Source organism: Alosa sapidissima, chromosome 18 (genome assembly GCF_018492685.1).
Source record: "Alosa sapidissima isolate fAloSap1 chromosome 18, fAloSap1.pri, whole genome shotgun sequence".
NCBI classification, from domain to species: Eukaryota; Metazoa; Chordata; class Actinopteri; order Clupeiformes; family Clupeidae; genus Alosa; species Alosa sapidissima.
Window position 1 is genome coordinate 14,264,388 of NC_055974.1, and position 25,687 is coordinate 14,290,074.

Here is a 25,687-nt window from a genome sequence, read left to right on the forward strand (position 1 = left end):
AGAAACTAGGACCTACCTGTAATCTCACAGCCATGGTAAGTTCCACTTAAGTAAGCAAAACCTATCATGTTGACTAGGGTCACTGCTCGTGAGATTTCAGTATGCAAGCTAATGTCAGAATGCCATGAGTCAAGAAATGCCAAGAACTAAAATGAAGTGCATTAATTTCTTCTAACCTCAAGTGTGCATGAGAAAAATATATGATTATGTTTACTTGCAAGATGACTACAAATAAAGCTTATTATTCTGAATGAAAGACAACCCAAATAAACCCCCCTATCTTTATGATATCTTTTGCCATTTGAGAGTGTTGTGGTTAAAATCCTAGAAAAGATGAATGAGAGTATACAGTAGACCGCTGGATTAGATCACCCCAGGCAATGGACTTTTTTTTCCAGGATGGAAAGGCACCATCTGTCAACCCAATGTGGGACAGACAGTGTCGGGACTGACTAAAATGTGCTTACCGCAACCACCTCGCAAGGCGACCACTCTACGTCACGCGTTTGGAATGCTGTGACGAGTTCATGGGGCCTGTGACAAAACGGATCCTCAGCAAAAGTAGGTTACAGAAATCAATCTTTTTTGAGACCAATCAGCACATTTCAAAGTTTACGTTTGCGTTATCTGAATTAAACAGTTGATAAAAATGACCGAGTGAGCGATTTAGCTGGTTGTTTGTGCGCAACAAGTGTAACCTACGCAGTAGCCTAAGGTGATCATTTGCATTCATTTAACGAATGGAGTTCCATTGCTAACATTAACTAATAAACAAGTGGCTTAACAAGCACACTATAGCCTACGAAGTTCTGTTACAAGCTAGTAGCTAGACGCGGCAGATATATAGGCCTAGGAGATTGTGCCTTATTCCGATAGCAGGTCTAATGCTGACTGTTGCTGAAAGAAATACAATGTAACAGTAGCCTAACTGAGTGGTTATTTGTAACGTCGCCTATGCTGTGGCTACTGTTGCAATCACAGCGTGTGGTCGTTTCTACTCAAGCTAGCTCACTCCACGTTCTGTTATTTGGCAAGGTTGGATAAGTGATGTTTCGTTAGAGAACTCCGTCACATTCTGGTTCAATTTGTTATCTTCGCACTGCATCATGTTTATTCCCTTTCATTCCCAGATGAGGGTGAAGACGAGGCGACCGTAGACTTGGAAAAGTCTCCCGGATTTTAAGAGGTAGGCTACGGAAACTCGTTATTGCTTCATTGTTCTTCTAAATGCTCCACAACGGTCTATTATAGCCTACTAGGCTACCGGTTTTCGTCTCGCGATGAAGTTTTCAGCGGGATTATTATTATGGCAATGTCACGAACTGGCTATATAAAATGTAACGGTTATTGATAACGTAGCTCGTCAGTCATCAACATTCTGTCGTAAAATAGACATCGTTGAGTAGAAAACACTCCCTGCAGGAGGAGGGCTTGTAGCGTATTACAACTTTGAGGCAATAAAACTTTTCATAAGCTTGGCAACTTCATCGTTGAATGATAGCCTAGGTTCGTAGGTTTATATGTTTTCCTGGCCCTCAGACCTCGGGTTTGAGTTTGCTGTCAACCGGAAATAGGCTGAAATTAAACCCGCCGGTATGGAGAGAGCAACTTCATTAATGGCTTGCACATTTAGCCCAATAGGCCTACCGTTAAGTGTAGGATGATTTATGCCTAGACCCACTTTATTTAAGTCTAGTTGGAATCTTGAATAACGTGCAGTCCTTTCTAAACCTAATTTAAATAAAAATGAATTTATTTTCTGAAGTGCATGATGAATAGCCTATAATACAGCCCCATCATCCTACTTGTAGCCTACTCGGTTTCCTGTGAGAGTGTTGGGAATTATAGTCCTAGTCAAACCTTAAATTGCCTTTATTTCTGAAAGCCAATGCATTGTGTGATAGTCCAGGTGCCCTAGAAAAAAGATCCATCATTACACAATATTTCCTATACTTTTTCTGTGCTTGTTTGTTGTGAAGTTGAAACTCCTGGAACAATGGCCATTGTACCAATTGTAGCCCACCGGTGACCGAGGAACCCAGCTAGTGTCCTGCACCTGTGGGAATTGTGTGTGTGTGTGTGTAACATAGAGAGAGTATAGTCAGATATCCCACTTAGTGGCTTTTTGTCCAAGTGCCACTGGAATTCCCCTCTTGTGTGGGACTGATTCCCGTTTTCCTGCTTTGAAACTGGGAGGTTATTGTTAAAGTGGTCTCAAACGTTACCATAGGAAACGCAGAGTAGGAGCATCTCCGGCGTTGCCTTGGTTACCTATTACATAAACACACACATACCTTACGACTGCTTCCTTGAGACTGAGACTGTAACTGACGTGCAGAATCTCATATCACTATATGTCTTATCTATCAAGAAGGTACAGGTTAGCAAAGGCGCAATGGGCGTGGACAACAGCAGATATACTTACCTCACCTCCGCTTCTCTGGAAACAGTTAAAAGGGGTCTCTCAGGTGGCTTTGGTTTGTTCCCACATCTTTCAGCCAAGGGCCCCATCTTCTTGACATACGAATGAGATCATTTGTTATTTTCATAGAGGCTTTACAAGTGATTCTTGGACCTAATGTTGATGTCATCTTTTCCTCAGTCTTTGTTCTGTGGGTTACCTGTCGTCTTCACATGAGAATGACACTCCCTCCCTTGTCTTATCGTCTGCAGAGCTCCGTTATGTCCGGCCCAACCTGGCTGCCTCCGAGAACCCTAGGTAGCCCAGAGAGAGCCACGCCCCCCATGTCACACGCTGGACAATCGTTTTACCGGGCCCAGATGAAGGTCTTGGCTGACCAGAGGCCCAAGTACGGTGCCTATGAGCAGAATGGTGTCACAGGGGGAGGTGGAGGGGGACCCACCAGGTACATCGCCACTGGCCCGACAGGTGAGATGCTAAGCGTGTTACCATACTGTTTCACGGATGTGATTCTTCCAGATTAATCCGGAATTCAGGATGTTCTGACCTGAAAATGAGACTGTTAACAGGTCTAACAGTATAATTTTTTAGGGTTAGTGTGACTGAGCATTTATTACCTGTTATTTTATATCCTGTGACTAATACCTCAATGTTAATTGTCAGTATTATACAGTTTCCACTGGCAGTAGTTGCTATACACTGATGGTTTGTGGTAGCCATTATATACACTCAGAGTGTGAAGACACTGGTGGAGGACTTCACTCCCAGTCCCAGTTTTCTAAAAAGCCATGTTTCCTTCACCCACTTCCTCTTATCCTGCCAGTAAGCTTAACCTGTTGAGGAGTGAATTATTTTCCTGCTTCCTGGTTATTTTCACATCATAATGCGGAACTCTCGGTTCGCGAACATTCTAATTACATATTTGTGACCGTACTCTTCAACAGGTTAAAGCGCCGGTTTCCCTTACTCAAATTAAGCCTAGTCCTACACTCAAAAGGAAACTTGAAGATCCTCATTGAAATGCTTTTGAAATGAGCTGAGTAGCACTACTCAGCTTATTCCATGTACGGATAATTGGCAGAAGGAGTCTGGTTACATTACAGTAACAGTAACACATCTGCATTCCAACAGTGTGACTGTAGCCGCTCCCCAAGGTCTTGTGTTATCTTTCCATTTCAGGTCGGCCTGGACACCGGGGAAAACAGCTGATGTCATGTCTGACTGTTTGCCAGAGTACTTGAAATGTCTTTCATTAGATAAACATTGTTTGTGTGTGTGTGTGTGTGTGTGTTTGTGTGTGTGTGTGTGTGTGTTTATCAGGTGGCATCATGCAGCACCCTGAAGACCCCGGCTCTGTAGCTTTCCGCCCGTTGTCTCCTAAATCTGGGGACCACTACTACCCCCCTTCCCACGGACCCAATGACGAGCGCAACACATGGAATCCTCATATGGCAGGCTATGACCATCAGGTGGGTCAAACCGATATCCTCTTACAGTTTTTCTCAGTCGCTTTGGTGCTTTTCTCACATCACTATTAACATTTGCACTGCAGTGCATTTCTCAAAACAATTAGTGCAAACTGCAAAACCTAGTGGATAACCTGTAAAAGCACGTCACTTGCTCAAAATGGATAGTCCATTCCTCAAAAGCAAGTATTTATGTCAATGAAACTGCCAGTGTCATCAAAATGAGAAGTCTTTACACCATCGTTTATGAACAAGATAGTCAAATGGCTTTGTCATGTTTTCTTTACGACAGTTTATGCTCTCAGTGTTTTCCCATGCAAAAAAAGGTCAGAACTTGGTGACACTACCTGAAAATACTCAAGACAGCACTATACAGCCATTTGAAAACTACAGTAAAGTTACAAATTGATGTAGTTAGGGGAGTAAGTGAGTACAAGACACTGAATATGTATGTTTCACAGTTTTACTGTATATGCTCTTTGCAATTCTACAGCATTGTGACAGAATTTGATAACTAGTTCACCAATTTTGTATGTAATGACTCAAGCAATGAAATGAAGACTATTAGTTTTATTGGGAATGACTATTCAGCATCCATAAGTATAGTTCATTTTGACTGACATGACAAAGCAACTAGGGATGCACGATATATCGGCGGCCGATATATTATTAGCCGATAAGTGAAAAAATGAAAATATTATTATTGGTCTGATAACAGAATTCTGGCCGATAATTTGCGCCGATATTTTTTAAAGTCCTAATTTAGGCCTACGTAAGGTCCGTCTGGCTACACTGAGCTACTTGAGCTTGGTTGGCTATACTTTTTCCTCAATATAATGTCAGCGGTGTGAATGTATTTCACCACTCTAACAAAATCTGTGGATAAGCGTTCATTTGGGAATCTGTGCATCTCAAAATCCTCTCGTGAATGATCCGCCATTTAACCTTAACAGAGCGGAGCTCAGCCCTATCTAAAGCTGTCTTGTGCTGGTGTGTTTGCACTTTGCACCGCGCTGGTCGGGGAAACAAATAAACAAACTCGTTAGTGGGACGAGTACATAAGTAGGCCTAGTTCTAAGTTGTGTTTTAGTATTATATTTGCATTACTTTAGCTTGGGTTTTGTATTATTACCTAGAAATATGCTAACCATTCGTGCTTCAGTTCCAGACAGGTCATCATAATAAGTTATTAAAACCTTCGGGGCTAACTCCTTTCATTTCTGCTGCAGCAGGTTGTGCGCAACAGAGTAGACGGACATAAGATACAGTCTGTGGAGTTGCAGCTTTATTCAGTTACCCGCAGTTGAAAGTTTCCCTCACAAACTCTGATTTGGTCGCTATACTGTAGCTTATTCCAGGCTGAGCCGTTTATGAGCGTTTAGTCCTAAATGAAAACGATTCAAACTCTCTAGCCACTCACTCACAATTCACTGACGTCAGGTTCACTTAAAGGAGCCACACATACTGTAGGGATAGGCTACTGTTATGTTGTTGACTGCCGTACTATTGAGGACTATTATGAGTTCTGTCCATCATTTGGTGGTAGGTAAAATTACTGCAATAAAATTATGCTTATTAAATGCTTTCCCCAAATCACTTTTCACAATTTTTTTTCAAGAGTAATATTATCGGTTATCGTATCGGTATCGGCCACAACAAACGAATAAATATCGGTTATCGTTATCGGCCCTAAAATTCCATATCGGTGCATCTCTAAAAGCAACTGATACATGTTCAAAAGCATTTGCAATTTGTTCAGAGGAAGGAGAAATTGCTACTATGATGTGCACAAATGACTAAATGTTTTGGAAGTTGAACTAATAGTTATGAGAATTTTCATTCTGACCTGAGAAAAGCACCAAAGCGACTGAGAAAAACTGTAAAAAAACATTCAAATGTTTTTTTTTTTTTTTTTTTGTTTTTTTTTAGATATTTGTTGCAGTCATGCAGGTAGCAAAATTGGAATTGATCGTGTGTCATTTCATCATTTAATTGAGGTTATGAAAGTAAAAAAAAAATACAGGGGATATTAGTCATTTCAAAGCCAGCTCTGTCTTTTTTGGATGTGGAGTGAAGATGAAGACATAGAAAGTGTCCATCACAGCTACAAATGAAGACATTTATTGTGTTCGGCAAACAACCTCTATTTTTTGGTTGTTGTTGTTGTGAGACCTTGGGTTGGGCAGCCTCTGTTAACCCACTTTTGTTTCCAGCTCAGCCCGGTCCTTACAATTATCCTTTAAGCATTAATATGGACTGGTCATTGGGTGCATTCTCTTCCAGGGGCGAGGGCCGGAGAAGCACCACTCCAACATAGACGCTGAGATCGACTCACTGACCTGCATGCTCGCAGACCTGGACAGCCACCCACACAGCACAAGCACTCAGGTCTTTATCATCACCACCACAGAGTGGGCATGACTAATAACACTGTTTCAGTAGTTGAAAAAATAGAGATCATCACTGCCCACTGATCTAATATAAGGAATTGTTTATTAGGAGTGAATGCTGTGTTTCGCCGTTGGCTTCTTCAGGTTCACTCTCTGTTTCAGTAGTGTTTAAATCATTTGGACTTGCATTTGGAATTTATGACTTTCAGAAGTGTTCGTTTTTGAAGTGTTAAGTAATATCGACTTGTGTTTGGAATTTATGGTTACAGGTTTAGATGTTTTGCTTAAAAGATTGTAGAGGTTCACTGACTCTTTTGGGGAAACGCCGCATAAAGACAGCTGGGAAAGAGGCAATATCTTATTTCACAACAGACCACAAAGAGCGGAGGAGTACAGTGATAAGATTGATAGTAAGGGTATTGTGTTGCTAATGGACTAGATGCTACTGAGGTGAATAGGACGAACTATGAGTTGAGTCTGTCAGTCAGCTGACTGATCTCTGTCCTCTCCCCCTACAGCTTTATGATAATGTGCCTTACAATAAGCACCTCTCAGGGGATCGCTACAAGCCCTCGGGCCCACCAGGGGGTCACCCCCAGGGCCGTCCGTCCATGGGCTACCCCCCTCACCCTCACCCTCACCCCCAGAGCCAGTACCACCCCGCTCCCCCATACGCCAGCGACCACCAGGCCTCTTCGTACAACTCCCAGCTGGACTACTCCTACCCTTCCCCTTCCTCCACGTCCTCCTCCTCGTCCTCCTCGGCCGCCGCTCACCACAAGCCCTACCCGCAGCCGGTGCCCGCGTCCTACACCACGGCGTCCACGCCGACCGGCCCGCGCTTCAGCGTCCAGGTCAAGACGGCCCAGCCGGTCACCACCTACTCACAGACGGGCCGGCAGGCCGAGCAGGCGTACACGCCGCCACCGCCGCCGCGCCAGCACGCCTCCCGCCCCCCGGCGCAGGACCACCGGCCGCCTTACCAGGACCACCTGCCCATCCAGGCCCAGTCTCAGCCGCACCAACACCACCAGCACCACCAGCAGCAGCAGCACCCACAGCACCCGCAGGGCTGGTACTCCATGCCCCCGCCGCAGGCCCAGGAGATGCACGGGTCAGGAGGAGTGCCGCCAGGAGTCCGAGCCAGCCAGGGACCCCAGCCGCCCAAGAAGGGTCCTGATGCCTCAGGGACGGTACCGAGTCCAGCCTATCAACCTAGTAAGGTGAGGGGGGGTCCACAGAGAGCTTTGCTGTCTCATGCCTCTGCATATACATTTACATTCATTTATTTGGCAGACGTTTTTATCCAAAGCAACTTACTGCAATAGAATAACATTTAAGCTACTGTGCAGAGGAGACCTTAGCTAGGAAGTACCACTGCATCTGTCAATACTACTATAAGAGGATAGGAGTGCCTACATTATATGTTTTGAGAAATGGCTAGCACTGCAGATCATGGCAGCAAAGGCTGGATTCATGTGCCTTGGAGGAATTGTGTTGTATTTTGTATGTTGTTCTGTTGCTTCCTGATTGGTTGATGGTTTTGGAATGCTCCTGATGTGAGTTTTGTTGTTGTGGCAGGGGGCTGTGCCAAGGCCTGAAGAAGAGTTGGATCGTCTCACAAAGAAACTGGTTTATGACATGAACCACCCCCCTACCGAGGAATACTTTGGTACGTTCTGATTGTAAAATGCCTCCCTCTGGGGTCAAGCCTTGGCTGGCGCATCCTAGAAGCCATCTAGGCAAGAGGCTGCTTTGTTCAGTCATTTGTATACTGTGAACATGGGCCTTAAACTAGGCTATTAGAGTCATTCTGTGTCAAATCAGACAGGATCCAGGAAAATGGGTGCTGTATCGTCTCAGAGTTTGTCAACATAATGTGTTGGTCCCAAAACGAAGACCTGTACAATAACTGTTAAATTCCATACTTTCTTTGCCCTTGGATATGCCCTGGACACTAATTAAGCATAATCAGCCTAAAGCAAAAGAACCGTAACTGGGAGTTTACGGCATTCTGCCTTAGTTTCTCTTAGGCTCTCTTAAGAACAAGCTCTTAGGTTCTCTTAAGAACAATCTCTTAGGCTCTTAGGTTCTCTTAAGAACGATCTTTGGACATCAGTAACTTATTATTCCTAGCCTGCTCAAACTTTGTAGGATGGAGCCAAACACGTTATCAGTATGAGTGCAAGATTGATAGTGAGGCTATTATAGTCATTTGTTATACCACATGACACCAATAAGTCATTTGTCTGCAGATACATTACAGTAAAATACAATAAAGTATAAACATTAATATTTTGTTCACTAAATACCCATTTTGAGTTGTGCCCACAAAATGCCATCTTCCCTTGTTTTATCCTTCATGATCATTATTATATGTGGAGAACTCAAATATTGGCACAACCTTAATAATATAATGTATTTTTATACTTAATACTAAATATTAAAGGTGCTCTAAGTGATGTTGGGTAATGTCATTTCTGTTGATGTTCAAACAAAACAGAGAGCTAGCTCGCTACTCCCTCCTCCCTCCGTGCAATTGAAACTCTTCTAAACGCGCATCTCGTCGGTGATTGGCTGGAACAGTTTGTAATGTTTTTATGGTCCAGGCTGGACCAAGTTGTTTTTGTTGCCATTTTTGGAGCCTGGGCTGTCCATAGAGACCACATTTTTTACAGTGTATTCAGGACACAGGCAACTAGCAGATGGTGAGGTGATTTATAGGCCTTGGTTTTGAGACCCATTCATGATATATGCAAGGTTTGAACAGAATCTGAGACGGTACAGCAACTACCTTATCTGATCTGACCTGGAATGACCCACAAGTTAACTTTAACCTCCATAGTATCACAAGCACTGTTGCAAAACTTATTGATTGGATTAGTGGATCTGGAATGTGCCACAGGTTAGTGTTGAGATCCTGACCTTATCCTAAGGCTTCTAATCCTTACACGGTTTTGGAGCCTGGGCTGTCCATAGAGACCACATTTTTTTTTTTACAGTGTATTCAGGGCACAGGGAGCTAGCGGATGGTGAGGTGATGTTTGCTGTATGTGACAAAAATGTTGTAGCTTAGAAACCGCGTAACATGGATTAGAGCACCTTTAATGGCCAAACATTGCTTCCCAGATAATGGGTTTTTCAGGCTGTCAAACTGAAGTAATATCAAGGACTGAAAAGAAAAATATGAAGACGTAGGATTTGAACATTTATAGCCCTTGGTTTTGGGACCCATTCATGATACAAGGTTTGAACAAAATCTGAGACGGTACAGCAACAACCTTATCTGATCTGACCTGGAATGACCCACAAGTTAAGTTTAACCTCCATGGTATCATAAGCACTGTTGGAAAACTATTGATTGAATTAGTGGATCTGGACTGTGCCAGAGGTAGGACAGGACCCAACCTTATCTTAAGGCTCCTTACACTGTTTCATTTGGCCACAGCGGTTCAGTTATCTGAACAGGGATCTAAATGCACACACTTCATCAGTGAAGTGTTTTAACAAGGCCTACTACCCTGTGCTGTAATGCACTGGGCATTATTTTAACTAGTACAGCCTGAGGTCAATGTTGAAGTACTCTTGAACTCTATGAAACAAGAACCAATATTGTAGCCGCTGAGCACATTGATTTATTTTTGGAAGATGAAGCCATGCACAATCTATAATTGTTTTTCACGCATGTCCAAAGTAAAAGTGAGTTCAAAAGTAAGTCCAAATCAATCTAAATTCAGTCACGTGAGTGTGTGTGCGTGCATGTTATTTAGTTATTTAGTGAACTAATGAAATGTTGTAGGGCTAGCACATGGGCTAGAAACTGAAGAGAGAAAGCTTACAGATGGTGCCACCTGATAAAGGCTTAGGATCTGACAGTTGTTTGCTCATTTGTCTGGCAGGCCGGTGTGCGCGGTGTGGTGACAACGTTCTTGGAGACGGAAGCGGGTGCATTGCTATGGAGCAGGTGTTCCATGTGGAGTGCTTCACCTGCATCACCTGTCACGCCCGCCTGCGGGGCCAGCCCTTCTACGCACTGGACAAGAAGAGCTACTGCGAGGGCTGCTACATAGTCAGTGGTCCTTTAGTGTGTGTGTGTGTGTGTGTGAGTGTGAGCGTGAGCGTGTGTCTGTGTGTGTGTCTGTGCGTGTGTGAGAGTGTCTGTGCGTGTGTGAGAGTGTGTGTCTATGTGTGTATAAACAACAACTTGCATTTATGGAAGGCTTTATATAGCTTTCCCCCTTTTCCCTGCCTACCTACTTCCAAAAGGAACAGACAATCCAACACCTGTGCTTCACTGTATTTCTCTTCTCTTCCCCCTGTTCTGTCCATCTTTCTTCTTTTTGTCAGTTTTTTTTGCTTTATTTCTCTTTCTGCCTCTCTTATCCATCCATCATTTTCTCACTCTTTCTTTCCCCCTCTCTAACTGTTTATGCTCCCCCCCCCCTTCTCTGCTCCAGAGCACCCTCGAGCGCTGCTCCAAGTGTTCCAACCCCATTCTGGACCGCATCCTACGGGCCATGGGGAAGGCCTACCACCCGCGCTGTTTCACCTGCGTGGTCTGCAACTGCTGCCTGGACGGGGTGCCCTTCACCGTGGACGCCACCTCCCAGATCCACTGCATCGACGACTTCCACAGGTTGGTAAGCCAACGACGTTAGCGGCAGCTGCTGCTGAAGTGCAGGGCCTCTGTGCTAATGCTAACATTGATGCTAACGACGGTGTGCGAAAGCCCCGCCACTATTTCAGGGGCTTCTCTCCAGCTCATCGGGGTTGGGGTGGGGGTGAGATAAACCTAAGCTGTTTGTATTCCTGTCTGTGAGGGTGGGGGCTTTAGAGGATTATGAGCTTTGCTTCTCAGCTTACAAATAAATTCACCGTTATTTGGTCAAAAGCAGTTTCCGTTATTATCATGGTAGAGATGATCTGGAAGGTGTCCTCTCATGGAACTGAACCTGTATGGGCTTATCTGTGGGACTCTCCGCCCGTCTGGCTAGCGCTTGGGCTCCCACTCTGGCTGGATGAGTGGATGTGTTTGCATTAGTGCGCATGCAGTTCCTCATACTGATGATTTAACTAAAGGTACTGTCTGGTACTTCCTGTGTCACAGGAAGTTCGCCCCACGCTGCTCAGTGTGCGGGCAGCCAATCATGCCTGAGCCAGGTCAGGAGGAGACGGTGAGGATAGTTGCCCTGGACCGAAGTTTTCATGTCAACTGTTACAAGTGTGAGGTGAGATTTGCTACTTCGACTTGACTAAAAAAAAGGTTAGGTTCTTGGAGGTGACGGAAAGTGTGAGTGCTTTTGGCAGGATCCTGTTTTTCTGTAATATAATTCTGCATGTCATCACACAAAAGTAGATATTCTTCATTAGTACCCGCTTCCTGGTCAATATCAATTTATTTACCGGTATATAGCACTTTTAAAAACAGGCAGTTGACCAAAGTGCTGTACATTGTCGGGTACCAGTTAAAAGACGAGCTGCAGCATTTTGGACCAACTGCATGCTAGAGAGAGATGCCTTGTTAAGTTCCTTCTTAATCTATGTCAGATGGCACATGACAAGATAACACCATGGAGAGAAAGAGAGAGAGGCCTGGCTTTCACCAATAACTTTTAGAACTTTGCTACTTTTCCTTGTAAAGTTTCTTGTCCACACCTCTATCTTTGTCAGATGGCACATGGCATGAATGTTGTTTTGATTTGTTTGCTCATCTCTGCCCTCCGTCTGTAGGAATGTGGTCTGCTCCTGTCCTCAGAGGGCGAGGGCCGAGGCTGCTACCCCCTGGACGGACACATTCTGTGTAAGGGCTGCAGTGCCCGCCGCATCCAGGACCTCTCCGCCAAAATCTCCACCGACTGCTGAGCCGCCAGGCCCACTGCCCACTGCCCTGCCTACTGCCCCTCCCCCCTGCCTCACTGTGCCCAACCTCTCTGTTGTTGCCCATCTGCCCTCTGCCAATACAGTCCGACTGAACAAACGTCCAAAGCTGAAGAATGTGTGTGTGTCTGTGTGTGCGCACGCGCGCGTGGTATGACATAATCAGATATGTGTGATGCTTGAAAGTGATTTGAAACGTACTGTTCAGAATTCCACCTCAAAATTGAACACTATAACATTGACTCCTTTTGGTGATGCTGTGTGTGTTGTTTTGTTTTTGTGTTAATGTAACTCCTGTTCTTGGGTTTAGTTAAATGCAGGTAAACATAGAGAACTTGGAACTGAAACTTGGGTTGGCACCCAGTACCCAGTGCGACCCAGTTCTGCCCTAGTACCCGACCACACTCAAGTGACTGCTATACTATGCTCCTGAGCTGCTGGCAGCAGGGGTACCCCCCCCCCCCCCCCCCCCCCCCCATATACAACCACTCACCTTTGCTGTAAATCAATAGCTCTGCTTTGGGACAGCCATACCATAGTAAACAAAACAAGGTTGTATGATGAAACTACATGCATTGGTGTTTTTTGCTCCACCTCAGTACAGTTGTCAGTTTATCTGTCCAGTATGTTATAATGGGAGGGTGGTAGTGTGACTAGGGTGGTGCAAGGAGACTGTCTGAAAGGCTGTGGCGGACATTTTGTATTCCTTAGCGCAGTGTACAGTAGAGAAGAGGTGTTGTTTTTATCTCCTCTTACCACAGGGATAATATTGGTTACCATGGCGATTGAGACAAAAACAGGTCTCAAGTAGATAAATGAAGTCAGAATTGCTGTTAAGTGAAGGACTTGATAGGTGAAATGTTTTGACAGAAACATGGTAGTGAAGATAGTGATGACATCAAAAATTAGAAGGTAACACTTTGTGTTACATACGTGTAACACGGCAATTATCAGTAACTGTATGTTGATACTCTACACTCTTTCATGTGCCCCAACCTATCCCCAGTCTTAACCTTGAGCCTATACAAGCTAGCAACGTGTTTTGACTTCGTATGTTACACATTGTTTTACAGGGTACATATAGGGTGGCTACAAGGTAACAGGTTACAGTAGCTAAATATTAAAGTGTAACTGAAAATGGCACTAAGAAGGTTGGTGTTATCGTTTTGGTCATGGGAAGCTACTTAAGTCATGGTTTGATTCTGAGTGAGAGAGCTGCTATTAACTGAGATGACTGTAATGCAATAATTTTGAATTGCCTTTCGCATGCATCTGTAAAGTTACATGTGGACGAAGGGCTCTTGTGATTGCCGTTTGGTTGGTGAGTTTTAGTTGTTGGCCGAGGATGAGGTGTTACGTGTGAAAAATGCCGGTGTTATGAAGTGGAGACCTCACGTGTCTAATTTATCAGTAACAAAATGGCACAAGCCCTTTTTGACCCACGATATCTTTTGACCGGCTGGGATTCTGCTTAGGCTTTTTGTTAGTTTGGCTCATCGCAACGTGTGTGAGACTGTGTGTCATCTTTATGTGCATTTCTTAACCACTATTTGCAACTTCTAAAATGAAACCATGGAACTGTTGATGCAAAACATAGGAACTTTTTTTTGTCTGTGCCATTTTGTGTTCTTTTTGTTTGTTTGTTTGTTTGTTTGTTTGTTTGTTTGTTTTGTTTTCATCAAATGCTCCCCAACCTCTTCAAAAGGAAAAAAAAACTGATATCTATTTTCACAACAAAAGTATCTTAAAGACCTTTAACATCAATTTGGATTAAAGTTGCACATTCATTTTGTTAATTTATTGCATTTCAGTTAAGTGTCAGTCTTGTTTTCAATCACTGTTAAGTCAGTGCATTAGTCATAGTTTAAGTCAATAGTTTTCCCTCAGAATATGTGTAGGACAATTTTGGTGTTGTTCATTTTGTATTTGTAATTTTTTTTGTCCTTGCGTGGTCTTTTTGGACTAACATCTCCTGTCAATTTGCATTGTTGCCAAGTAGTTAAACCATTTTGCAAAGGTCCACCTTTGTAGATGGCAGTCGATGAACTCCTGAATGGCCTGTAGCCGTGTGCTTTGGTGCATGAGTTGAGTGATTGAGTGGTTTATTTTGAATATTGTGTGCGCAACATCTGCTTTACTCTGTCATTGAATTGTAGTATATACTTCATACATAAACCCATCCATTTTCAAAGCAGACAAATGTTACCTTTGGTGTTATTCTTTGACATTAATGTTCCATTTAAGTTAATTTGCAAAAACATGTATCCTTTTTTAACAGATCAAGTTATTTATTGTGCATTATTGTGCATTTCAAGTAATATCAATCAAACTGAATCTGGGCTATTTTGATTAACTAAAAATAAATCTAATTAAAAGAGCCCAACTTCAGTTTGTTTGATATTACCTGAAATCCACCATGAAAATGGTTTATGAAAATTCATTAAACTGGCGCTTAGAGTATTTGTTTCTGCAAATTAACTCTTCTTTTATATATGTTCTACACATTTGGCAGAAGCAAAGTGTGTGTGCTAAGTTTCCCTTTCAGAGACATACAGTATTTTGAAGTGAGAAAAGAAAAAGAAAATGTGCGAACACAGACACACAACACTCACACACGCCACTGCTACCACCACCAAGGAAAGGGCCCGAGGCATATACAAACACTCTTGACTTTTAATGAAAATATTGGTGAGAAGTGTCTGTCAGTGGCCTCTCACAATCCAAGACTCAAACACACCTACACAAACTAACACACACACATTCAGCTGCACAAACCCAATACTTCATTGTGCTTAGGTCGAAAGCTAAGCAATACATTCAAACTCCGTCGTCTTTTCCATGATTTAAGCTCTTTTTGCCGCCACATCAACTACTGAGGGATCCAGTAGGGTCAAACATACCAGTAAATATCTGGCATCTTTCAAGGGACTAGAGATCTTCATGTACACTGACATTCATACCTCTCATTTGTGCATTTTATCACCATTGCAATTGTTCAAACTCACTTTTAGTGATACTAATGTTATCAGGTACATGTACAGCATAGTCATAAAAAGTGACCTTGTGAGTAAATAGTGACAGACAGTGACATTCAGTGTATGAGTATGAATGGAGCAGTGAGATTTAATCACCTTAAATCTACCAACAAATTATTCTGTCCCCTGCCCACCACCCCACCCCTCTTGAACTGGGAGCTGCGTAGCTCTCCATGCTGTCCCTTGGCTAGCAGGACGTGAAAGTCTTCCAGTAGAAGTTCCGGCAGCCCGCCTTGCGCTCCCGCTGGGAGTTGGGGAGCTGCCGCAGCACCTGGTCGCGGCCGCCCTGTGGACCTCGGTCCGGGAGGAGGTTTTCGTCTTCCCCCTCGGACATTAGGTCAGCCAGGATCCTCAGCCGTAGCATCTCGGCTGCATCCTGGGGCCAGACGGGAGGGCAGGTACATGTTAAACGGGGTGACCCAAAAGCAAGGTACAACTGCAACTTACCATTCTACTGCAATAGCAACAGTAATGGTGACATTATTAGAAATAGATTAGTGACAATTATAACAAATGCTAATAATAAAATAATAATAAATATAAATAATAATATACAATTTTAAATATAATTAATATAAGTAATATAAATATTAAATATTATGATTTAAAATGTTTCTTTTATTATAATATATATTTTATAATATATATTTTAAAAATATATGTTTTTGCTATTGTATAATTTCTGAATAAGATGTAATCAACAAATGGCGATGGTAGAGTATTATTATTATTAGGTTTGTTGCCAATTTTAATTACATTGAACTGATCATCATGTTGTTGCTCCATGGTGCTGCTGCTTGGCATACCAATTACAGTCGCACTTGAAAATAGTGTTTTTTCCAGCTATATCTGTTTCAACATCATGTTCATGTCAATGCTGATATATGCTCATATTCTCAAGGCTCAAGACAATGCTCATATTCTCAAGGCTCAAGACTGCTCGGAACCTATCACATCTCTGTCATCACAGCCCTTAATTCCAGCACAGATACCAATAGAATCTCTCTCCCACTTATTCTTTATGCACCCAGTGTGTACACTGTTTATGTGCATTCTTAATGCTTGTATGAGATGGTGATGATATGATGAAGAGCAATGTACTACAATGACCTACGCCAACATAATATGTGTTTAAGACACCACTACAACTTTTTTATAACCTTCCTTCTCTCCTTCCTCCTCCATCCTTATAACCGTCTTTCTCTCCTTCCTCCACCATCCCAGACACCCATCCTTTAACTTAACCATCCTCATCATCATCATCATCATCATACTCTTCATCCTCCTCACCTCACTGAGGTCGGGGTCCTTGCCATGGCCGTTGTTTCTGAGCAGCTGCTCCAGGACGTCCCTCTGTGGCGCGGCGCTGGTCCCACCCAGGAGTGCGGAGGTGCACAGGGACACGAGCAGGAGCTGGAGCTGGGAGCAGAGCATGGCTCGGGGCGGGCGGCTGGTCAAGCTTGGTCAAGTCCGGAGAGTGACAGCAGGTGTCGTCGCCTTTTGAGAGTGGTCTGTGTGGAGAACCAATAGGCATGGAATATATATACACCCCCTATGTGTGAGGTTCGGGGCTTTGATTGGTTCACTGGAGAATACGTAGGACATGATGATGGGGGCTGTGTGTTTGAGTTCAGTGAGTGTGTGTGTGTGTGTGTGTGTGTGTGTGTGTGTGTGCGTGCATGTGTGTGCGAGTGTGTGTGTGTTTGTGTGTTAGGTTGAGTGAGGTGCTTCTGAGGAGTTGTCACAGCTGGTGCAACAGGCTTCATAACTGCTTCTGTTGCAATTTAAGAGATGTTAAGATGTTAAGAATAACACATTTGGTTTCAACTGAGTTACTTCAGTTCAAGCTGTTACATGGAATAGGGGTGTTGTGCATTCATTAAAGCTCCTGAATCTACTGAAGACCCATTTCCCATATCTGTGTGAGTTAACTAGAAATAGGTCTATGCTTCAATCGGCTTAATCAAAACAAATGTTAGAAAAGAGGTCCCACCAGTTTTTGGTTGTCATCAGTTTCGCAACACAGCCTTATTTCCTGTTGACCAAGAGAAGGGGAAAGCACCTGATATCAGCTGAATCACTTTTTGTAGTTCTACCCAAATCATTTCACAAGAAAATTCTAAGACACATTTTTGAATCCCAATCTGACTGTCAATTTGTGGCATATACAGTACTATATCTCTTCACTTTCAATTGTCAATTGACTAGTCTTCTTTTCTTATTCTATCTGGCATCACAAAATCAGGTGCTTACTGTACACTGACTACATAGTTCTACTATGACTACATGAAATGAGTAACCTGGGGCTCGTCAATGAACTCTGTCTGTACATCTTCCCATGGTGGTGTGACAGTGCTGACGTCTGACTAAATTAACACTAAAGGCACCTCACTTGTGATTAAAGCACTGGCAGCCATTTAGCACATTCCTCTCTCTCACACACTCTCTCTCATACTCTCTCTCTCTCTCTCTCTCTCCACGTTCTGTGCACAGTGGCAAGCTGTGGATGACAAGAAGTGACTCAAATGTTAATTGGCTCATCTGCCCCGGAGTGTCCCTACCACCAGCACCTTTTCACATGCCCAAACACATCACAATCAAACTGAGACCTAGATGGTGACTCTCTATACAGCCACTAGTTACTACTCAGTACTCCGTTGGAGTTATTGAACACAGCGTCCCGTCCAGCACTACCGAGGAGTTTGAAACAAAAGGGGTGACTGTTATTACCCATGTCCCAAGACAACTGGAAACTATAACCGTGTGTAGGATGGGTTAGTCACCGGTGGAATGGTGGTGGGGAAATGGGGGGGTGGGCAGGTGACAAGGTGACCTTTCTCTCCTGCTAACCATCTCCGGCCACCTGCAGGGCGATGGCGAACATCTCGCTGCGCTTCCTCAGACCCGCACGCTGCCCCGTGCACTCATTAACATTTCCAGATAAGGGGCAGGCAGGTCGACCCTGCGGGCATCATGCTGGGCACCTAAATACTGGGTGCCGAAATACACTGGGTCTTTCAATCGCTCCCGTCAGCTCCATTCACCATATCCCAGGCCATAATGAAGAATGACTCATTAAAAAGGTCACTCCTTTCATAGAGCCTTATCATAGCTTCTGACAGGGCTTCTGATGAATCGAGCATGAAGGGAGTGTGTGATGGCTTGTTTGCGGAAGTCTAGGAGATGTCCGGGATGATGTGTGTGTGTTTGTTTTGCGTTGTGGTTCTGCTGGTCTTGGTGATTTCAGGAGTCAAAACAATGACTGCTTTGAAAACAGCAGTAATAATTGTTTTTGTAAAAGTCTTGTGTTATGTGAATTATGTGTGTGAGAGGGAGAAGACTATTTCAGTTCACTGGCTGCTTGACATGACATGACATGAGAGCCAGTGTTGGAACAAAGGTGCACTAATCCCTTTGGTCAAATGCATATCTCTCACAAGACCAGAATGCATAAGACTATAGACCAAAACTCATCTAACAATAACCCTTGAGCCTACATACACACACAGCAGTGTGCACACCAAATGTAGTCTTCTGAGTAGCAAACAAGATTACATTTGATGTGTTCTAATGTGTTATATGTTGTATTTGATGTGTTATATACCTGGATAATATAGCCAGACCGAGGGACCTGGTAATACCAAGTTGCATTATAACTTATAGTGTTTAATGCAGTGGTTCCCAACCTTTTTTGGCAAGTGACCCTATTTTGATGTCACAAAACGTTGGCGACCACAATCATTCACATATTGCGAGAGATAGCTCAACTCATCTCTGCTGCAACATCCAGACGAGAGCGGTACTTTGACTTTCCCCAAATGTCCTTGCGTGCCTGGTTGTTTTGCTACTTTGTTTCAAACATTGATCAAGCATAATTCCGTCAATCAAACATATCATGCGAGCTGTCTAAGTTTATTTTTTTTTAACTAGATTGTAATGAAGGATCTGTTACTTAACTTGGATATCATGGGGTTTTTAATCATTTTATTTTGAGTTTAATTTATGTATATTTTTATGCAAAGTACTGTTCAATTGTGAGAGACCCAGTATCTCAGCCGACCCCATTTAAATTTCAGGCGGCCCCACATGGGGTGCAGACAGAAGCACTCTGTCTTACTCTGGGCAGACAGAAACACTCAACAAAACCGACTGACCCCCATGCCAAGGCGGCATAGGGTTTTTATACCCTGGCACAAAACAGCGGGAAAGGGTGGCACTGAATGAACACACATCTTAAGGCACAAGTCACCCTCAGCTTACGGCTGATATTACTAACATGCTGTACTTGACATCCAAGTAAACAGTGAATTAACACCTTATAAACAAAAAGCATCATGTGCGTGCTCGCACAGCATTATGGTCCTTTTACGTCAGTAACCGAACAGTCAAACTCGCTTGGCACGTTACATTATCATCTCTTAGTGTGAGAGCGTAGTCATCAGTGTCAACGTCTTGTCTTGCACTCAGGGAAACATCCAAAGCATAAAAACGTGTGTTTGCAGAGTGTCAACAACTGTGAAACTGTGAAAAAGGTGGAGTGGAAGGAAAAACATCTAAATTTGAATACAGGCATAGGCTATATGCCTTCTATTTCCTTCCTCTTCAACTGCTAGGGGTTTATTAATCTCTACAGGGACGGAAATTCATTGTAATACCAAAATGATTCAGGAAAAAGAGGTACTGTGAAGTAATTACACGGTTCACGCATCTTACTCATAGCTTTGATCCATTTCCCCAAAATGTTCATTATATGACTGTTATTTTGTGACCCCAAATTCAAGCATCATAGACATTGCAAATATACAGTTCGCCACAAGGGGGCGCCAATTTGACAGAGCGCTCATTTTGACATGCGTAAACTGATCCGCGTTGTCAGCCATGTATTAAACTATAGGATAACGATTGTAGTAATTTGTAGATTGTAGATTGGGCTATAAAGAGTGTAATTGTGTAGATTTTACATTGTGCTTTATATATTGTAGGCCTAGTAATTTAGATTGTAGATTGTGCTATAATATCAAGATTGTAGTGATTTAATCTGTGTTAAATCCAGAAAACATGGCTGTTGATTAATCAAAGACAGGTTAAGTAATGCATTGTATAGTTTTTTCCCCAACGACATTTCATAAAACATGTTTTATACATTTCACATGGCCTTCACTTGAAAATATCGCGAACAGTGATTTGCCACTACTTGCAACCGGAAAACGGAAGTAGTCACGGACTGTCTTTGTAAACAAACCATGGAGGACACGTTCATACAGCCCCTAAACTAATTTTCTCAATTTTCTGTTTGGTCCACGAGAACACGGACGACAACGCAACAGAGTGTAGATTGAAAATGATTTTAGTACCGACATTGTTTTGAGAGGTGTTAGTAAGAAGCAGGAGCTGGCTTATTGATTATGATGCGCTGCTAATTAACTGTTACCCAGTCCAGTCCAGTCATAGTACTACTACTGCTAGGCTAATGAAATGAAAGTATTGTTACAGATACGACGATAACTATAACGTTATTGTTACCATTTTGTTTATTGTGTAAAAAGCAGGAATCAGTAGGAATTCTATACGTTTCCTCTTTCGAGAGCTTGTCATACGAGTTCATTGAGGATGAAACCGCGCTTTAAAACCACAATCGGGAGCAAAAGAGACCGTGAAACCATGGCTGCTGCCCAGAGTTCGTCTGGGTTGGTTTTGAGCAGCGATATTTCCATGTCTTTTCAGGACGAACTTGCTGCCACGATCCACGGCGCTTTTGAGGTGGCTGTGGAGATAGCTGTGCGAGAGGTCAGCAAACTAGTGGGACAAGCCTTTGGCGATGTGCGCGACCAAATGCACGAAACGCTGCGTGAGAATAAGTCTCTGAAATTGCGCCTGGAGTCAGCTGAGAAAGAATTGGATTCAGCACGTTTGTGCGCAGCAGGAGATGGTCAAGTCCCGTTATCAGTCAGTCATTCGAGCCAACCAGATAGCCCGCACAATAACGACAGACTTAAAGCTGAAAACCACGTCAGAAACAGCGAGGATCTAGCAAAGACCTCTGTGAGTGTCTCTGTAAAGAAAAAGTGTGATTATCTAATTGTCGAGGCCGAGGCGAGCTGTGAACGCCTCGACGGTACTTTCAGTGAGATCTGTGAGGACGGCAGAGTGTGCTCACAAACCCTGAACCCGACACCGAGTGAGGAATTAGTCCCTGTTGCAATCATGGAAAAAGGTAGGAATCAAATACATATAAATAGTCAGAAAGTGTGTAGCTATTGTTTGTGTTGTTAACCGTTTTTTCCTGTCCTTTCTAACTTTAGCAGATATGAAACAGCATTCACTGGCTCCATGCTTACCAAATGAGAAAATGGTAGATCACTATGACCAATCAGATCCACATGAGGAGGATGTGTCATATGAATCCTCAGCAGAAGTTCAAGTGAAAGAGGAGAAACCAGATTTGGGCCGTGCCTCTGGTTCTGTCTCGGGCTCTGACTCCCAGCTTGGTTTTGATGATGTGGGTGAGGGTCCCGATGACGGCTTCTCACTGGCCCAGTCTAAGATGCTGGAGGACTGGAGACCGGATCCCCTGGGCCTGCCCGGGTGTGAGGCCAACACACTCAGCCAAGACGGCAGCCATGCCCTGGGTAAGAGACAGAAATAGTCACAGTGAGGGTGCCAGATAGCATTTAATTTCCTTTTCTGGTCTCTATCCTTAATATAAGTAGTGGTGTACATTTTTGATTTGATTAGCTAGGAGTTGCCATACTAACTAATACCATTTGTGTCCTCAGCCCACCCAATGGCAGTCACCATGCAGGCTACTGAGATGAGCTCCTCGTCAGTGGGCACTCTGCCTGTGTTCCCCGGTATGTACCAGCCCAGCGACCCTGTTCCACTGCCCCTTGCGGTCCCTCAGAACTACAGCGTTCCCGTCAGGCCCAACCTCCCCGCGCTGCCTCCTTCCTACAAGCAGCACGTCTGCAAGATCTGCAGCCGGCCTTTTCAGCGGCCCAGCGACCTGCGGCGGCACCAAAGCCAGCACCACCGCTCCAAGCCGGCCAACAGCGCGGGGCCGCGTCCTGGCGGCCGGCCGCCCAAGCAGCAGAAGTTCCCGCCGGGGCGCAGCCCGTACCACTGCGGCGAGTGCGGCCGCGACTTCAACCGCATGGAGAACCTGAAGACGCACCTGCGCATCCACACGGGCGAGCGGCCTTACACGTGCTCGGCGTGCGGCGTGCGCTTCCGCCACTCGGGGGCGCTCACGCGCCATTTCCGCATCCACACGGGCGAGAAGCCCTACGTGTGTAGCCAGTGCGGCATGTCCTTCAGGAACAGCGGCGGGCTGCGCTTCCACCAGCGGCTACACAACCGACAGACTCAGGCAGTGATGGGACAATAAACAAGCGTGAGACAGTAACGTCCTGAACGTTGATCTTGGTCTTCAGTAGCTTGGTTACAGGTGGTCAGTGCATTGTGCTGGAGTAGATAGTGAGTGAACAGATGTGAGAGTTTGGGCTGAAAGTTTAGACAGATGCTGTCAGGGTCAAACTCATGCAAAGTGGAAACAGTAAGGTGGATGGTGCCATCTGCAGGTCAGTGTTCAAAGTGGTTGAACCGGCCTTTTTAACTGAGCCTCTTCCAGTTTGGGGCAATTTGGTAAAAACAAACACATGCTTGACAACTGAAGTGAATGAAAAAATCAGTCGGTTCCCTTTTTTATGAGCCAGCTGGTGGTGTGTAGGGGCACTCACTCAACTGTTGTCAACGTCAGACTTTAATGCTTTTGCTGTTCTAACTAGCTCATCAGAATAGTTCAATACATTTTCAGTGAACAAATACAACTTTTCACAGAGTGCGGTCCATAGACTGCGCTTTATGTTAAGTGGAAATGACAATACCACAATGTTGAGAATACAGACTTTCCCAAAACATTCATTTAAGTGTGTGTGTGTGTGTGTGTGTGTGTGTGTTTTCAGTCAAGCCTTTGGTGAGAAAACCTGTACCTTTGGAAGAGTTCACAAATAGAGAAAATTGCTTGTTCTCAGATGAACAATTTGCGGGTTCAGTGGTGGCCTTGAGAGGTTCCTCTCGGGCGCTTCCCATTAGAATGATGGATAACAAAGGCTAGTGTCACACTACCAGGCCAAATCTGATTGTCTCACGTGAAACAGTGTGAACAGCACAAATCACATGAAATCGACCTTTTTCAGTCGTGATTGGGGCCATTTCCATATGTGGCTTAAAATCCGACACAGGTCTAATATTTTGTAGTGCGACGTGTAGTCTGAACATCGGAATTCATCTGACTTTTACGTTTTTGATCGACATTCATTAGAATTCGAGCGACACTCCCATAATAGAGAGATGGCAGCGCTTTTCCATGGCAGTTTCCGGGTTATGGAAGTTTCGGAACTGAAAACAGGCCAATCACTTGGTCAGTTGTCTATGAATAACTAGATTACACCCTCCAGCATCCAGAAATGCATCCCACCCTCCTGCATTACAGCCATTCGGCACACGTTTTTTGGGACTTTTGATCGCGTGGCGGCGACATCAAAGAATGTCGCAACTCTTTCTTTCTATGGCTCTGGTGTGGGTTATACACTCAGTGGATACAAAGGTAGTCAATAGGCCTATGGTGTGCTGTATGTGTGTTCGTTCGTTGTTCTGTGCATGCAGTCCACACTCAGGTAGGAATCTGATATTGGCCACATTTAATGAAAACAATGTGAACAGCCACACAACAAAGTCGAATATGAGCAAAAACCTGAAAAGACCTGTGGTGTGACCCTAGCCAAAGTGCACTGAGGGAGAGAGGTGGTTGAAGACATCGTTTCAAGCTAGGCAGAGAAGGTCAGGTCATGTCTAGCATCACGCACACCAATAACCAAGAGTATATGAGCAATGCACTCCCATCCATGCAATATGGAAATGATGGATTGTAATGTCTTGTCTTCGTCACACAGGATAAACTCCACATTTCTAACAATATATTTAAAGAAGTGCAGGATTAGAAAGACTTCAACTAACAATGTCCTTTTTTTGCTCACACTGAAATAGAAACAAACAGACCTCAGCATTTTGAATGGTGCTTAAAATCCTTACATGGGCTTATCACAGATGTGCCTGTCAACCATCCTTAAGTTCGCCAAGTTGTTTAAGTAGAGGCCTGTGTGTAAGCAAGCAGTCCTCTCTGCAATAAACTGAGCAAGTGCAGTAAGACAATAACTTGTGTAATGCAGACCCTATATGACCATTTATTTAAACAATCCCCAGTGTATTTTACCCTTGAACTTATGACTTGATGGTTACTAATTAAATTTTGTTATTTAGAAATACTCAATATATGACTTTTTACCAACGGTAAATTCCTAAATGGCTTGAGGCTAGATATTAAGCAGATGGCAGTTAGTGGAATCACTGAAGGGGTGAAAGATTGGCTTTTTTTTGTGTCACAATACATCTCATGGGGGCACCAGCACCAGCAGGGCCCATTCTCTGAATATGCTGATTAGGACACCTGGGGAGTATATCACAAAGCCCTGGAAGCCATATGACTTCACACACCAACTTTCACTCCTAAAACACAGATTTGTGGTTTAGAGTTTTTATGTGCAAATACTGCATCTGTGAAATTAATTGAATAACACGGTATTCCCTGTGCACATAATGTCACTTAGGTCGTAACCGATTGAACACTATAGGTGGCTTTGACCTCCATAATACACTCAAGTTTGCATTGATATTGCCTTGCATCATGCGGCATAAACCCAGGGACTTGGGTCGGGAGTCGGGAGGGTTTTATTTGTTGTTTGTACATTTTCTAAACTTGGTTTAACTTCATGACAAACTAAATGTGCTACTATTGTTTTGTATTCCCTTGAAACACAATCATAACTGTCATTGTTTGGACATTGGTAATAGAATAAAGTCTTAACCTCTGTCAGACTATGTCTTTATTTACTTCCTTATTAACTGATCCATACCAAACCCTTGCAAGTCATATCCTTATCCAGATAGATGGCATTAATGTTCTAGTTGGATCTCCTGGTTCTGAGCGCCTCAGTAGCAGGACAGTCCTGTGGATTAGTGTAGCCGCCCCCTATGAACACTCAGATAGATGCTCAATACCAGCTCTAAACCCTCCCCCTCCCTCTCTTTCTCTCTCTCCTCTCTCTCTCTCTCCCTCTCTTTCTCTCTCTCTGCACACACACTCCTGAAACACTGAGATTAAGAAGGGCACTGTGATGTAAGTAACATGTTAAGCCAGCACAGTGTGTGTGTGAGTGAGTGTGTTTTGGGATGGATTTGCCACAAGATGAGGGAACCCTTTATAATTATATCCAGTAAAGTGTTGACTGACATCACACAAATCAACAAAACACCCTTGCATGTTAAGAGAACATCGACTTTGGTAGATCAGTTCTAAAGAGAAGTGCCCATTGTGTCCGTGAGCCCCCAGCGATCCTGGAAGGAAATCCTGATCCAGGGACAGTTTCCCCCTTTTCTAAA

General features: G+C 43.8%; 3 protein-coding genes across 7 annotated transcripts; 2 read left to right on the forward strand and 1 right to left on the reverse strand.

The window, feature by feature from the left end:
* Positions 1 to 428: 428 nt before the first annotated feature.
* trip6 (thyroid hormone receptor interactor 6) lies at positions 429 to 14,403 on the forward strand. Of its 3 annotated transcripts, none has more exons than XM_042069604.1 (11): positions 429 to 561; positions 1,131 to 1,186; positions 2,674 to 2,890; positions 3,743 to 3,891; positions 6,172 to 6,276; positions 6,797 to 7,501; positions 7,860 to 7,950; positions 10,178 to 10,347; positions 10,736 to 10,914; positions 11,386 to 11,506; positions 12,009 to 14,403. In XM_042069604.1, exons 3-11 carry the CDS (start codon positions 2,683 to 2,685, stop codon positions 12,138 to 12,140), a joined length of 1,860 nt encoding a protein of 619 aa, XP_041925538.1. In that variant the 5' UTR covers positions 429 to 561; positions 1,131 to 1,186; positions 2,674 to 2,682; the 3' UTR covers positions 12,141 to 14,403. The 3 variants fall into 3 exon arrangements, with proteins under 3 accessions (XP_041925538.1, XP_041925539.1, XP_041925540.1); XM_042069605.1 differs by lacking the exon at positions 429 to 561 and adding an exon at positions 576 to 715; XM_042069606.1 differs by lacking the exon at positions 429 to 561 and adding an exon at positions 786 to 1,035.
* Positions 14,404 to 14,499: 96 nt separating this feature from the next.
* Positions 14,500 to 17,114, reverse strand: sst5 (somatostatin 5). The gene is made up of 2 exons (XM_042069610.1): positions 16,481 to 17,114; positions 14,500 to 15,566 (listed from the first exon to the last, which is right to left on the reverse strand). Exons 1-2 carry the CDS (start codon positions 16,622 to 16,624, stop codon positions 15,378 to 15,380), a joined length of 333 nt encoding a protein of 110 aa, XP_041925544.1. The 5' UTR covers positions 16,625 to 17,114; the 3' UTR covers positions 14,500 to 15,377.
* A 3,284-nt stretch (positions 17,115 to 20,398) lies between these two features.
* On the forward strand, positions 20,399 to 25,121 carry LOC121689632 (zinc finger protein 316-like). Of its 3 annotated transcripts, XM_042069609.1 has the most exons (4): positions 20,399 to 20,567; positions 20,915 to 21,404; positions 21,493 to 21,819; positions 21,967 to 25,121. In XM_042069609.1, the coding sequence occupies exons 2-4, from the start codon at positions 21,023 to 21,025 to the stop codon at positions 22,572 to 22,574; spliced, it is 1,317 nt and encodes a 438-aa protein (XP_041925543.1). In that variant the 5' UTR covers positions 20,399 to 20,567; positions 20,915 to 21,022; the 3' UTR covers positions 22,575 to 25,121. The 3 variants fall into 3 exon arrangements, with proteins under 3 accessions (XP_041925543.1, XP_041925541.1, XP_041925542.1); XM_042069607.1 differs by having other exon boundaries at positions 20,399 to 21,404; XM_042069608.1 differs by having other exon boundaries at positions 20,399 to 21,404; positions 21,496 to 21,819.
* The last annotated feature ends 566 nt before the right edge of the window (positions 25,122 to 25,687 follow it).

What these genes read in the sequence shown, in the direction of transcription:
- trip6 (XM_042069604.1), top strand. Translation starts at nt 2,683, where the DNA reads ATGTCCGGCCCAACCTGGCTGCCTCCGAGAACCCTAGGTAGCCCAGAG. An exon ending in CATCGCCACTGGCCCGACAG is followed by an intron (nt 2,891 to 3,742) that starts GTGAGATGCTAA and finishes TGTGTTTATCAG; the next exon opens with GTGGCATCATGCAGCACCCT. An exon ending in TGCATCGACGACTTCCACAG is followed by an intron (nt 10,915 to 11,385) that starts GTTGGTAAGCCA and finishes CCTGTGTCACAG; the next exon opens with GAAGTTCGCCCCACGCTGCT.
- sst5 (XM_042069610.1), bottom strand. Translation starts at nt 16,624, where the DNA reads ATGCTCTGCTCCCAGCTCCAGCTCCTGCTCGTGTCCCTGTGCACCTCC. An exon ending in AGGACCCCGACCTCAGTGAG is followed by an intron (nt 15,567 to 16,480) that starts GTGAGGAGGATG and finishes GTCTGGCCCCAG; the next exon opens with GATGCAGCCGAGATGCTACG.
- LOC121689632 (XM_042069607.1), top strand. Translation starts at nt 20,801, where the DNA reads ATGAAACCGCGCTTTAAAACCACAATCGGGAGCAAAAGAGACCGTGAA. An exon ending in TGTTGCAATCATGGAAAAAG is followed by an intron (nt 21,405 to 21,492) that starts GTAGGAATCAAA and finishes TTCTAACTTTAG; the next exon opens with CAGATATGAAACAGCATTCA. An exon ending in AGACGGCAGCCATGCCCTGG is followed by an intron (nt 21,820 to 21,966) that starts GTAAGAGACAGA and finishes TTGTGTCCTCAG; the next exon opens with CCCACCCAATGGCAGTCACC.